The sequence below is a fragment of the Nicotiana attenuata genome, unplaced genomic scaffold (assembly GCF_001879085.1).
Source record: "Nicotiana attenuata strain UT unplaced genomic scaffold, NIATTr2, whole genome shotgun sequence".
In the NCBI taxonomy this organism is placed as follows: domain Eukaryota; kingdom Viridiplantae; phylum Streptophyta; class Magnoliopsida; order Solanales; family Solanaceae; genus Nicotiana; species Nicotiana attenuata.
The window spans coordinates 132,686-146,660 of NW_017670315.1; the positions used below are offsets into that span (position 1 = coordinate 132,686).

The window sequence follows — 13,975 nt, forward strand, 5'->3', positions numbered from 1 at the left end:
GGTTTTTAACGAGGCAACAACTATGTGCTACCTAAGGAGAATTCAACAGTATCCAAGGCTTCTTTTCAATCAACCTCGAATACTGGGGTGGGGGGGGGGTGGGGGGCATCACCCTCGGAGGTTATATTTTCAAGGAAAATACTTCACACCAAAAAGGGCCTCGATAGGAAAACTTTGTAAAGGGCCAAACGGTAAGATGAACCGTGTCCATATAGAATAGTCGAGCCCCAATGGAAAAACATGTACGCATGTATCAATTATTCAAGAAGCATTCTTTCTATATCAAAACACTTTGTGTCTCAAAGAAATTTGCTACTAAACGAACTCCATGCTTGCGATTCTGTGAGAAACGGCTCAAGGGCCAAAATGCGAATACACCACGAATACTCGGGGACAGCCATCGATAGTCAACACATTCGATTGTCTAAACTCGAATTTATAAGACCTCAAAGAGGCATCCCTCGACGCAAAGGCCAAGGCCATCATACTCAGGGACTAACCTTTCGGACAAGTCCGAAAGGTTATTGGGAAACAAGTCCAAGAGACACACCCGAAAGCTACAACAATATTAAAGACTACGGTCATATAAAAAGGCTACGGCTAAAATAGTGTGGCTCGGAGACGTCCGACTTCCGCCATAAGTTAAAGGCCTTCAAATACTTTGAAAAACTGGTTAAATAAGGCTACCCTTGGCAAAGCAAGTAAAAAAGGGCTTCGATAAAATCAGCCCTCGAATAATTTAAAGGCTTCGATAATATCAGCCTTCGGAAAAGCCTCAAGAGGTATCAAACTATCCTAACACAAACGGATTAAGAAAAAATTGGATTCTGATCGATTGAACCCTCGAGAAACCCAACGGGTACAAAAAACATATGCTAAGGCATAATGAAATTTTCACTAAGTCTTTAGCCGAAAAGAGGGAAAAATTATAGCCCTTTTAGAGGCCGAATTCGCCAGTTTAAAGAGCCTAAGGGCCGACCTAAAATAGCCTAAGGGCCAATATAAAAGAGCCTAAGGGCCGATTTAGTAAACCTAAAAGGTCGATACAAATAGGGTTCGAGACCTCGCTCTCACTCAATTCGAACCCAAGGGTTCGATTATCCCGCGACCAAACAAATAATGGCTCCAGGACTCACCATTATCCGGCATGAGCCCGAAAAGATTTATGCGTAAAATCTCGAACTTATTCAAACTCAGTCAGAGCAATGTCAAAGAAAAAATCTCAAACACACAGTCAAAAAGGATGAAGTCATTGCAAGAATTTTACAAGGCAGAAAATATCGAGAAAACAATCAAGGAAATTCTTCTTTTATATATTGGGGAAAAGATATGTACAAGGGGTCGATGAAAGGCCTTACAAAAAAGGACAACACAAGAAGAAAGGAAAAATCCTATCTATCCCCAAAGCTGGTCTCTCCCTCGGGAGCAGCTTCCTCTTCGAGCCCAGCTTCATTATCGGACCCGTTCTGGCTTCTTTCATCGTCATCATCGTCATCGGAGGAGACGAGGAACTTGGCATCGGCCTCGAGTGCTTTTGCTTGGTTTATCTCCTCGGTGAGGTCGAAGCCTCGAGCATGAATCTCTTTGAGAGTCTCCCTCTGGGATTGACACTTGGCCAAATCACTGATTCATTTTTCTTGGTTGGAGGCTTCCCTTAGTTCCATTTGAGCAGCCTCGGTATCCTTTAGATACACAACAATGGTCTTATCAGCCGTGGCCTTCGTCTTCTCGAACTCAGCCTCGGTTACGACAAGTTTGGCCTCGAGCTCATCAGTCTTCTTGGCCTGGGCCAGATTTTTCACTTTGACTCCCCGGAGCTGGTCTCAGCTGAGGCCAGGTTGGCTAGAGCAGCCTCCTTCTCAGCCACAAGCCGATCCATGTTTTCTTTCCACTGGTTGCAGTCGGCCTTAACCTGATCGACCTCCCCTCGAAGCTTCCCGATCATATCTAATTTTTGCTGCAGCTGAGACACTAAAGTGTTAGCCTCCACATTTGGGTCAACTAGACCATACTTCTCCAAAACAATATAACCTCCTCCTTTTGGTTGCAAAGGAGCCTCAGAGCCTTCTCTTCACTTCGAGGATTTCTTGAGCTCGGCCTCACACTGGCTCAGCTCGGCCCTAAATTTGGTAATGGCCAACACAGAAAAAAGAGATGTCATTTAGTGTAAAAGGAGAAGAAAAAACTTGCAACAACAAGAGATAATGCTTACCCGAGAGAAGAGACGATGAGCCTCTTCAAAGAGGGTAGATGCATCATTGAGGTCGGCGGCATCATCGACCCCAGTAAAGCAATCCCGGAATGGATCTTCTTCACCGGGGACTCTACTCGGATCAGACGTTTGCAGAGCTTGGGCTTCCTTTATTGCCTCCTCGGAATAAGATGGTAGAGGAGGGGAGTGACCTATTGTCATGGCCCCGAGTAAATCGCTCGGGGCGCTCTGTTCAGCCTCGCGTGTCTCGGTACTTGCCCCCCGTTGGTGTACTTATTGAAGGAGGGGGAATAATATCGATCTCAAGAGACTCGGGGGCTTTGCCCGCATTTTTCTTCGGAGCCTCTTCTTCACGAGGCAGGGTTTCCGGTTCGGAGGACTTGACGGCCTCAATTGGTTTTTTTGTTTGGGTCACCAACGTCGACTCGTCGCCCTCGTCCTCTTCTTCGTCATTCAATTGGTGGATTGAGTCTATGTCCACTTGAATGAGTTTCCTCCTCTGCCTTCGAGCTGGGGCTCTCTTATTGTGGGGGTCTTCGGGTTCCGAAGCCCTTTTCCTCTTGTTATCTTTCCCCGATTTTGGAACTGAGGATTCGGTCTTTTCCCCGAGCAGGGATGGCCTCATTTTGGAGGCATCTCCAATACCTACATGAATGAAGAACAAGCATGAGTAAGGCGACATATACAGCAAAGGGGAAAGCACCGAAAATTTGGGAGAAGGACTTACCGTGGTGTTTGGCTTCCCATTTACCTTTCGACAAGTTACGCCATTTGCGCTTATCATACGAGGAAGGTGGAGGCTAATTTACGAACCAAATCTTCAAGGTCGTGGATCGCATGGGGCATCCAAGCAACCGCTGCAAAAAAGGTAAAGGTGTCACACAATGCAAAAATAGAATATAAGAAGACACTGAGGAGAGGACTTCACTTACCATCGGGGTTCTATTTTTCCAGGAACGGCATTCTACTCTCAGGGATGATGTCCGAGGTCCTCACTCGCATGAACCTGTTCATCCATCCCCGGTCCTTATCATCATCATTACTAGCGAAGAAGGCCTTGCTCGATCAACGTTGAAGCTTGATCACCCTCGAAAAATCTGAGGCCGGTACAATCTGATGAGGTGATTGAGGGTGAACTCTAGCCCCTTGGCCTTGCTGGAGAAGAAACGAAGCATCTTCACTATACTCCAGAAAGAGGGGTGAATCTGGCCAAGGGTGACTTGGTATCTTTTGCAGAACTCAATCACAACCGGATCGAGGGGACCCGGTGTGAAGTGGTAAGTGTAAACACTTAGAAACCCTTCAACATGAGTGGTAATTCTCTCCTCAGGGTCGGGGATCTATACCACGACCTCATCCCTCCAACCACACTCTTTTTTCATGGCTTTCATGTGCTTCTCCATTATCAAGAAAACATATCCTGATACATGCTCGCATCGACCAGGAATAGCAGGGGGATTTTCGACTCTGAAGTCTTTCTTTATAACGCAAGGGCCGGGAATGATCTCGTGAAGGACCGACGCTTTATCACCGGCCGGCTAGAAAAAAGAGGAGGAAGCTTTCTCTTTTTGAGGAATGATTTTAGAAATTTTTGCCATTGATCCAAAGATGTGAAAATAAGCGGAGTTTTATGTTTTCTGGCACTGAAAGAACGAGAGTTACGAGTAACGAGAGAGAAGAGAAGAAGAGAGGGACATATAAAAGGGGTTTAGAGATGGAATGAAGATAGAAGTAAAAATTTTTCCAAATTTGAAATTTGTATTTATAGGCAAGCGATGACGATTCGACGACGCTAATGGCCGACCACCATTGGCCAAGCATTTAATGTTTTTGGGAAGCGAACAGACGGGAAATTTCGGTCACTTCGAGCGCCTACATCACGGGAATGACGTCATTGTCAAGGACTCCAGAGAAATCGAGGCTCAAGTCGTTTCTTATCATTTTATTCTAAGAAACGCGAGGACTATTTGTATACGGTCAAAATCATATGCCCCCAATTTTGTAGGCTCGAGAGGTCGCATCGAGAACAGGTTCAATACAGACCGAGTTCGAGCTCGAAGGCAGAATATGAGGTTTGAAGATCTAAGTGCTCGAGGAACATCAGAGCCAAGTATGACCAACCCCGAGATGATGCCGTTATGGATTTGTAACAGAAAGAGCAAGATTCCCGCCACGTCCCCAAGATCATGGCGTAAATTTCGGAATAGATTTGTACCAGTTAATACAAATTCGTACTAGGCGGTTAGATAGCTGTCCCAATAAGATTCCTTGTTGTAAATAGAAATGTACCATATTTAGGATTCCCCTATTATGTAAAGGGGAACCCCGATCATTTGTAACCATCATCAATCATTAGCAAAGAATATACTCTCTTACTTTATTGCTCATATTTCATCAGAATTGTCTCTTAGCTTCATTGTCTTCATTTTACTGTTCTTGTTGACCAACCTCGAAGCCATCACAGCTCGAGGTCAAAACTTGCTTAAACACGGGTTTGATTCAACTTACTTCTTTCATTTATACTTCAGATTTCTTGGTTATTAATTAGTATTGAACTAAATCACGTATCTTTAAAATCATAAACAAGCTTAATTGTTACTCGTATTTTTGAGGTAAACAATGTAACAAACCATTTGCAATTAAGAAGAATTGGAAGAAACCCTAAGCAGTAGTTAAAAAAAGCACCATAGCAACTCACCGCTATAAAACACCATAAACCATCTTAAAACTACTCACAAACACCATATAAATCACCGTCACCTTTATTTTCACAGAAGAAGAAGAAGATGAAGAGGCAAAAGGAGGAGGAGTAAGGGCCTCAAGTTGTGTGTACTTTGGGTACTAATAAAATTGTTTTTAAAAAAGTAAGTACAAATTAAATGGGAACGACCAAAATATAGCCCTCCCTCCCCCCTCACATAAAATACAAAAATATATTTTTCATATATAATTTATCCGATGCAATTCAATATTTTTAAAACTTATTTCCATAACCTAACAAGCAGTACAACTCGTTTAGATTCAATTAGTTTAATCAATTTTTAATCCATTGATACCCTAAAATAAATTATCCTACCTACACATATTATTTTATTTGATAAAAAGATGGTAAACAAAATCAATGACGACACAAAAGAAAAAGAAAAAAAAAAAACAAGAAAAGAAAATAGTGTTTGTGCTAACAAATCGAGTATAATGCGTTACACGTGTATAGTTAATCAATCTGTTGACTAATCCCAAACACAAAAAGAGTGTTTTGACAGAGAGGATAACAGATCATTGCATATCCCTTTCTTTGGAAATAGACTTTTCTTGTCCATAATGTTCTTTTTCCTTTATTAATGGATAGATATATGATACTCCCTCGGTCCACAAATAAGTACATTACTTTTCATTTTTCTAGAATTTTTTTAGTAATCTTTTACGTTAAATTAGATTAAATTAATTTGAAAATTTTAAAAGCTAAATTTAAATATTAAAAATTAAACAATAAATACTATAAGATGCAATTCTTTTCGTGCCAAAAAAATAAGCTATTAAATACTCCATTTGTTTTAATTTGTTTGAACCTTTTCGCAATGCGAGAGTTAAATTGACTAATTTTCGGTATGAATTCAGACGCGAATTCTTAAAGTATTTTAAAATTAAATTTATATATTTAGAAATTATATAGAAAATACTTTAAGTCACAATAGTTAACAATTTAAAATATTCAAAAACTATTTGCAAAATATATGGTCGATGACCCCCCCTAAATAGTATTTCCTCCATTTAAAAAAGACGAGCTATTTTCTTATTAATCTGTTTCGAAAAGATTGACAATCTTTCAATATTTTCTTAATATGAAACATTTATAGTCACACAAATGTTATGGTAGGTTTTACACCACAAATTTCATAAGTTTTATACCCACATAAATGCTATAGCTTATTTTTGACACCGCGTATCTCAAAAGTTTTCCCTTTTTATTAAAATTTGTGTCAAGTCAAATTATGATAATCTTTTTGAAACGGAGGTAGTAATAGGTTCATTCTTTGTGATATGGGAGAAATATACATAGAAATAAATTTCTAATCCTCCTAATCAAACACATGTATTATTTTATACAAAAGTTTATGTTAGATTTATTCTTTTTAATTCAATCAACCAAACATTATTTAGAAGGTCAACTGATCACCCTTCGTAAGAAAATCACATTGTATGTATAGGTAAAATATTATATTTTAATGGTATAAAACATATATCGAGGAATCTTTTTTTATTTATTTTAAGTTTAAACATCCTAAATAAAATTTCTGACTTTGCCACTAATCAATGCTGACATTATTTATAAGTCGCATGACTAGCCCCATTGAGTGAGCATCAAGTGATAGTGATGAGTGAAGTAAGAGTGCACTTAGAGGCTGCAGGGCATAAATATGTAGTAGTAGGCCAGTCGTGTAAGGCTCTTTACTCTTGCCTTTCTCATTGATGTGAAAGGACTCGGCCATATTTATTAGCGACTAACTAACATTCTACTATTATTATAAAACCTCCATTACTTTTTTTTTGCTTTCATCCTCTTCCCTCAAACTTGCTAATTACTACTACTAGACTTGGAAATATCACAAATACCATCTTGTTTTTTCATTTCTCTGAATTGGGTTCTGTTTCTTTTTAGATCATGAGCTGTGAGGGGAAGGAAAAGTCCATGGCTGAGGTGTATGATGAATATGTGAGAAGTAAGGCTTGTGAAAGAGTTGTCAAACCAATCCCTAAGGTGAAAAGCAAAGTAATTTCTGCTTGTCTTCATCTTCTTTTTTTTTTTTTTTTCAATTACTTGGCTTATTGTTTTCTCCTATGTTTTTCTCTTCTTTTTGGTTTGGAAAGGGATAGAAGAGCCAAGAGGAAGGGAAAATTAAAAGGAATCTTATGTGGTTCTTGTTTCTTTATGCATTTTGTCATTATTGTGTTTTGCTGAGATTGAAGGCAGCCTTGCTGGTAAAGTTGCCTCCATCTATCTGACCAGGAGTCACTAGTTCGAGTCGTGGAAACAGCCTCTGGCATAGATGCTTGCACAAGATGCAGGGTGAGGCTGCCTATAATAGTGTGGTCTGGTCCTTCCCCGGTCCCCGCGCATAGCGGGAGCTTAGTGCATCGGGCAGGCTTGTGTTTTCCTGAGATAGTAGTGCTAGAGCTGCAAAATGTTTTCTGGTCATCTTGATATGTATTTTCCAAATTTGATGCTATAGTTAGTGGAGTTTTTCTGTTTGTGAGTAGCATTTTACTGGAAACTAGAAGTTTTGTTGTTTAACTTCTGAATCTTTTATTCTCCTTTCATTAATTTTTCAATCGGTTTCTTTCTCTAACTCCATCAAGAAACTTTCTCAGCTCAATTTTTGTCCCTAGAAAAAGTTTGAGGCAATAAGAGAGGCAGTTAGGGAGGAAACACGCTAAGAATTTAACGAGATTCAACATCTAATATATATACATACAAAATTTGATCTTGTATACACAATGTAATTTCCGAACAGAGGTATGCCTTCATTGGTTAAACTCATCATTAGTAGAAGTATATATAAGACAGGCATTCTAACAACCATATGAGATTATCTTCTGTACAACGATAATAGCTCCTGCGGGAGTCCCTAGCATATTCTAATAGATTTTGGCAAAGGATCTAATAGATTTAATTTGTTCAGTATAGGATAACAAAAGAATTATTGGATTTAAAAAGTGATTCATAATGTGCTCAAGAGCGACGTGTTTAATTTACATATCTGGCTTTGGGCGTTATGTTGTTTAACTCAGCATCACCTGTCAATTCTACAAGTTGGCCATAGAACTCCAATATAGCAACTAGGCACAAGATATCTGCTTAAAAAGTTAAGATTGATCGACAACTTTCTATTCTTGTGAAGAAGTCGGAAAAATGTCGTTATTCTTAGTTGGAGAATCAGGAGCCTTTGGGTTGATTACTCTTTTTATCCAAAGAAGACATGTTTATAAGGGCAGGATTTTGTGATGCTCTGGGAACAGAATGTGTAATAGTATATCATTTTTCTTTTCAGATAAATGATTTTTTGTATATTGTCTTTTGAAAATTGAGTATTGTATCTTTCTAAAGTTCTTAAATGTGAAACATTACAGGAGAGGGTGAATTTCATCAACCCTTTGCCTAGGAGCGGGAAATCACGAAGAAACAAATCTCTTCCTTTGTTTAAATTCAATTTAACGGCATTGAAGCATCCCAATTTTATATTGACAACATATCCTTATTCAAATAGGTGCGATACTACAGAGCTACAATGATGGATTGTGGTTCTGTTTCTGCACATGTTTGTACATATAATCTGCTCTTGTTTCTAATACAAAGACCAACCGATACAAAGAACATATCGCTCTTGGTTCTCCTGAAGTGATGTCAAAAAGTTTCTATAAGGTGGAGCAAAACGTGGAAACAACTTTTCTGAATCAAGATCTTAAGGCCTTGATCAGAGGCGGAGCCAGGATTTGAAATTTATGGGTTCAAAATTCCAATTCTTTTAAGTTACTGGGTTCTAAATTATAATTTGTAGCTCCGCCCCTGGGCTTGATAGAGATTAGAGCTACAACTCCCACATATCCATAGGAAAACATTTTGTGTCATCGAGTTCTGGAATTTTTCTTTCTGTTTCCTAATAACATAATGCTACGGAGATTTGATCTCTGGTAGTCTGTAAATCGTACCAGCTTTCGTTAGTCTATGTTTTTGTTCGCTTTAAATGTGCTTGTTTCCTGAGGCAGATCCTGCATAGAAGTAGTAGTGTAACATACTCCTGCTGTCTCAGCATCGGTCTATGGATTTATACAGATAATTTGAGGAAATTTTTAAAGATACGTATAGATAATAAATGGTGCATCCACTTTCATTAAATTTTGCAGCTGCCTCTTTTTCTTGTAAGACAACTTATATAAGGGTGTTTTGGCGTGCATTGAAAAAGAAATCATCTGAGTGATGGACATACCACTTCCAAACCATTCAATGCTGAAAGGAGATAGCAACTATCACATAACGCCAACTAGATGTTTCTTTAAAAATTGGTCAAGCGAGGCTCGTTCATCTGCAGAAATTGAGCCTCTTAAGAATATAGATTCTTGGATCAGTCTAAATCTTCTAAACTAGTAGATTGTCTCTGTATTGGAAGACTTCTTTCTGTTATGATTTCTTCAAAGTTGCACATATTCGCTAATGTAGTTTGGAGCGTTATGATTTTAATTGTCATTGGAGATGTTGACCATGCTCTTTAAGAGCATTGATTCAGGTTTCGTAGATTGATAGGACTACTTGTTAGCTTATGCACCAGTTCACTGACAATAATATGTGCTTCTTCCTTTTTCAGGGCGAAAGTTCCTCGGGGATTACTGAAGAAGAAACACATGGTAAACAATGGAGGAGACCAAATCTATTTGTGGAGATACCTTCTAAATCATCGGATGCCTCCAATCAAGAGTTCGTGCAGGTTAAAATGCTTCCAACACCGACACCTACACCAAAAAGGGTGAATTTCCTTTTGACGCCTAGTTCTTCTAATTCAAGAGCAAACGCGTTTCCTAGTCCCTCCTCATGCAGAAGCAAATCATCCATTAGGAATCTTTTGCCGAAACTAAGCTTCAAATCGCGCAATACGAATTCAGATACAGAAAAGGCAGCCTTATCAGATGAGAAGGTGTCCATATCAAGGTCTTGGTCATTCTCTAAATTATTTACACCACGAGTGAAGAGGACTTCATCTTTACCCGTTACACCAATTGAACATCCAAATCCAGAGTCTTCTAGTGGAAGTAACAGCAGAACCTTGACATTTGGTGTAAGTTCTCTGTAAAAAGTTGATTGACTTCTTATATGTTGTGTTATTGGTAATTTCTGGTTCTAATATTGGTAGTTGACCATAGAACGACCCCGACCAGAGACTGGCGCAAAAGCACAAAACTTAAAACCACGTAACTAGTTTAATTTCATGACCTCTGTCGAAAGAATATTACTTATGGAGTTTCATGTAGAAAATCTCCCAAAACTGGACACTGTTCAGTTAACGGAACCTTAGCAAGGTTCTCAGACTTATCAACATTCATGATAACCGTTGCACTAGTAACATATAATGAATGGTGAGAGTATCGAAAGGCCCCAACCATCGAAAAGCAAAATAAGGAGGAATAATAAAACCTTTATCTTGGATGTAAACTGAGGTTTTCCACAGAATATTTCATGTAGTACTTGCATATGAGCTGATATTCCAGGAGATGCTGCTGCTCTTTCTTTAATTTATTACAAGAATCAGGGCATCCGTCTAGATACTATTTTAAATCTAAAGCTGAATGCGGTGACTAGGAAAGAGTTCTTACATGTTTAAGGCCTGAAGTTACTGTTGTGTGCTCTCAACGATTTTGCGCGATCATTTGAAGTATGGTTTGTTGTTATTGTAGACAAAAGATGCACATCTGCGCATTTCTAGATCACTTTCTCTCCCGGTCGTTAACAAAGAACGAAGGACTAGGAGAGTAGAATCTTTCTTTCGAGTTGTTCCTTCAACCCCTCAAGTGAAGGATGGAAATTCCACTGTTCCAGCTGCAACTCCAACCAAAGTATCTGGTAAACAACTGCTTATATCATCTAGTTTATTATTGGGATAATTACCTTAATTGGGCTGTCCTCCAAAACAATAGCCGGTAAATGTATATATTTTGTATATTATATATAATATACATAATACGTTTTGTATATGTTGGCTAGCGTCTGGAATTAATTTCGGCCGACAGGTCATAAATGAAAAAATCCCTTTATTATTTGGTTTAAAAGCAATCACGAGCTCTGGAAGTTGTGATAAGGCTTCCTCTGTTCTCATTGATTACCATCTTCTGCATATATGAGCACTACACGTGCCGCCACCAATATCTAATATGTGTGGTGTTTCTCAGACGATAATGAATCAAATGGTGAAGATATACCTGAAGAGGAAGCTGTTTGTCGAATATGCCTGGTTGAATTGTGTGAGGGTGGAGAGACACTCAAGATGGAATGCAGCTGCAAAGGTGAACTTGCTTTGGCTCACCAAGAATGTGCTTTTAAATGGTTCAGCATAAAAGGTAACAGAACGTGTGACGTCTGCAAGCAAGAAGTTCTAAACCTACCTGTCACACTACGTCGCATCCAAAGTGCAAATGTGGGATCTAATAGGTTCCAGCACTTGGAAATAAATGGATACAGGTGAGTGTTATTTGTTCTCGTCTTTATGGGCTAAGGGAACCAAGATATCTCTTCTAGTTTCTTGTTGACACTAGCTACTTATACAAGGGGCTGAAAGATTAATCCAGCTTCAGTTTTCAATTTACTTTGAAGATGATTTACTATAAGCTATATTTACCTATGACTCAGCGTGTTTAATTTTGAACTAAAGAATCGTGTCTTATTAGTACTTTTGTTGTTCAGCGCCGACAAAGATGACTTTTTTTTTTAAATGGACAAAGCAGACTACTTTTGTTGCATTTTCTGGTTCCTCTCTACTTATCCCATTTTTCTCTTTGGACAAGAACTAGTTAAATCTGAAACTATAAGAGTGTGTGTAATATTTTTGAGAGCTAAAATTAATATTCTTGTTAACAAATTAGTCAACTGATTCAGCTTCTGAAATTTTGCTGCATTATACAGGGTTTCACAGGAACTACCCATTCTTGTCATTGTCAGCATGCTTGCCTACTTTTGCTTTCTTGAGCAGCTTCTGGTAATTTTATAAGGTCTTCATAAAAGAAACAGCCCGTCATCGATCTCGTATTGATTTACTATTGTTCCATCTGCAGGTTGGAACAATGGGTACCGGTGCAATTGCTATATCAGTTCCCTTTTCTTGTGTACTAGGTCTGCTTTCGTCTTTGGCATCTTCAACCATGGGTATGTCGTCTTCTGCTTAGGTGGATCATTTTAATAACTTTGATCAATCAAATATTGTAGATATATAGCTTCAAAGGATGTATAGGTACTAATCAGTACTCCCTCCGGACTTTTTATCTATCACTTCAGCCAAAAATAGATTGTTCCAAAATGTTTGTCGCTTTCGAAAACCAAGAAGACATTGACTTCCTTTTTTTTCAATTCCACCTTTACTACTCTACGAAGGCATATAGTCATTAATTACTAATTTAAGGAAGAGACACGGGTAATTTAGTCAAATACCCATATGATTAACGTTTTAAAATGATTTTCTTAAAGGGTGTGCCCAAACTTTAAACAACTGATAAGGAGGATCCGAAGGAGTATAATTTCGATTGGTGTGGGGAGGATCAACTGATTATTGCTTGATATAGTCTCTTTAATACAAAAAAGCAAATGGTAATTTGAAAATCTATTAGTTTGTGTTTCTAAAACTTAGATATAGTTGAAAATGTATCTGAGACTTGGCGACACCTTTAAAAGCAGCAAAATACAATTTTCACTTGGCAATTTCATGACAAATGCTGGTAAAAAATCTTATGCTCGTGTCTTTCTTTTATGTATACTGACAAAATCTTGGTTTTTTTTTGGCAGTGAAGAGAAGGTTTGTCTGGGTTTATGCATCAGTTCAGTTCGTCCTCGTGGTATTCTTTGCTCATATGTTCTACTCCTTGGTAAGATATTCCTAAACATATCATTCCTAAATGTGAGGATCTGAATGAATTATGTTGGACCAAAGGCCGATAATTTGATAGATCAAACTCAAGTTCTTACTATTGAATTATATTCTTTTGAAATTTCGGATTCAAAAGTTGATACTTATTTAAATGTTAGGTAATTTTTAACGTACATATATTTATGTTACGTGTAAAAAATATTGGAATATGATCAAGACCGCATCCACCTATCTGGACCTGTAAAATGTTACTAGTATATGTTTTCAGGTTCATGTACAAGCAGTTCTTTCAATTCTTCTCTCAACATTTGCTGGTTTGGGAGTTGCAATGGGTGGATGTTCCATACTTGTCGAGTTCCTTAGATGGAAAAGGCGGCGACAGCTCTTGTTAGATATGCTGCAAAATTCTCAGCTGAATCAAACAGCAATGTCGTCCCACATAGATCATCAACCGGATATAGAAAATCCGGCAACATTTAGTGGGAGCTAGATAGTCAATTATGTTATAACAGCAGTTTGAAAGGCATTTAAATTCAAAGTTGTTGTAGGAAATGGCTTGTTGTGTATATTTTGAAATTACTTATTCTGCACTGAGAAGTAGAGATGTTTATTGTACTACTCTGGAAGCTTAGATTGAAAAAAAAGCTTCCATATATAAGCAAAAGAAAAGATGTAAAGAGCAAGAAAATATTGTCAGGGTTCCACCTTTTTGTTGCTGTGTGTTTTGTATAGAAAAAAACATTTGGTAAAGCCCTGAATTTTCTGAACTTTTAGGTGCCGGGTCTATTTACTGTCTCTTGCTTTTGCTTTGCATCTACCTTCTCTATCTTCTAGTTTCCATGTTGTTACTTTTTCTACGATTTCTAGGGTGATACTGTTTTTGTCTTTTTGTCTTCTCGAGCAGAGGGTTTTCGGAAATAGCCTCTTTACTCCATCGGGTAGGGATAAGGTCTGCGTACACACTATTCTCCCCAGACCCCACTAGTGGGATTTTACTGGGTCGTTGTTGTCGTTGTTGTAATGAAGGTGGCATGCAAAAAACATGAATATGGATGTGCTTTTTTTTAGGGGGGGGGGGGGGGGGGTATGGAACGTGGAGCTAAGTTAGTAAATAAGTTGGAAATTATTTATAGTTGGCAAG

At 38.4% G+C, this 13,975-nt stretch overlaps 1 protein-coding gene across 4 annotated transcripts; it reads left to right on the top strand.

The window, feature by feature from the left end:
• Nucleotides 1-6,655: 6,655 nt before the first annotated feature.
• LOC109237712 (E3 ubiquitin-protein ligase MARCH7-like) lies at nt 6,656-13,601 on the top strand. 4 transcript variants are annotated; one of them, XM_019404057.1, is made up of 9 exons: nt 6,657-6,983; nt 8,342-8,478; nt 9,574-10,041; nt 10,658-10,823; nt 11,150-11,438; nt 11,880-11,952; nt 12,029-12,119; nt 12,753-12,832; nt 13,103-13,601. In XM_019404057.1, the coding sequence occupies exons 3-9, from the start codon at nt 9,700-9,702 to the stop codon at nt 13,322-13,324; spliced, it is 1,263 nt and encodes a 420-aa protein (XP_019259602.1). In that variant the 5' UTR covers nt 6,657-6,983; nt 8,342-8,478; nt 9,574-9,699; the 3' UTR covers nt 13,325-13,601. The 4 variants fall into 4 exon arrangements, with proteins under 4 accessions (XP_019259599.1, XP_019259600.1, XP_019259602.1 ...); XM_019404056.1 differs by having other exon boundaries at nt 6,657-6,971; XM_019404054.1 differs by lacking the exon at nt 8,342-8,478 and having other exon boundaries at nt 6,656-6,983.
• The last annotated feature ends 374 nt before the right edge of the window (nt 13,602-13,975 follow it).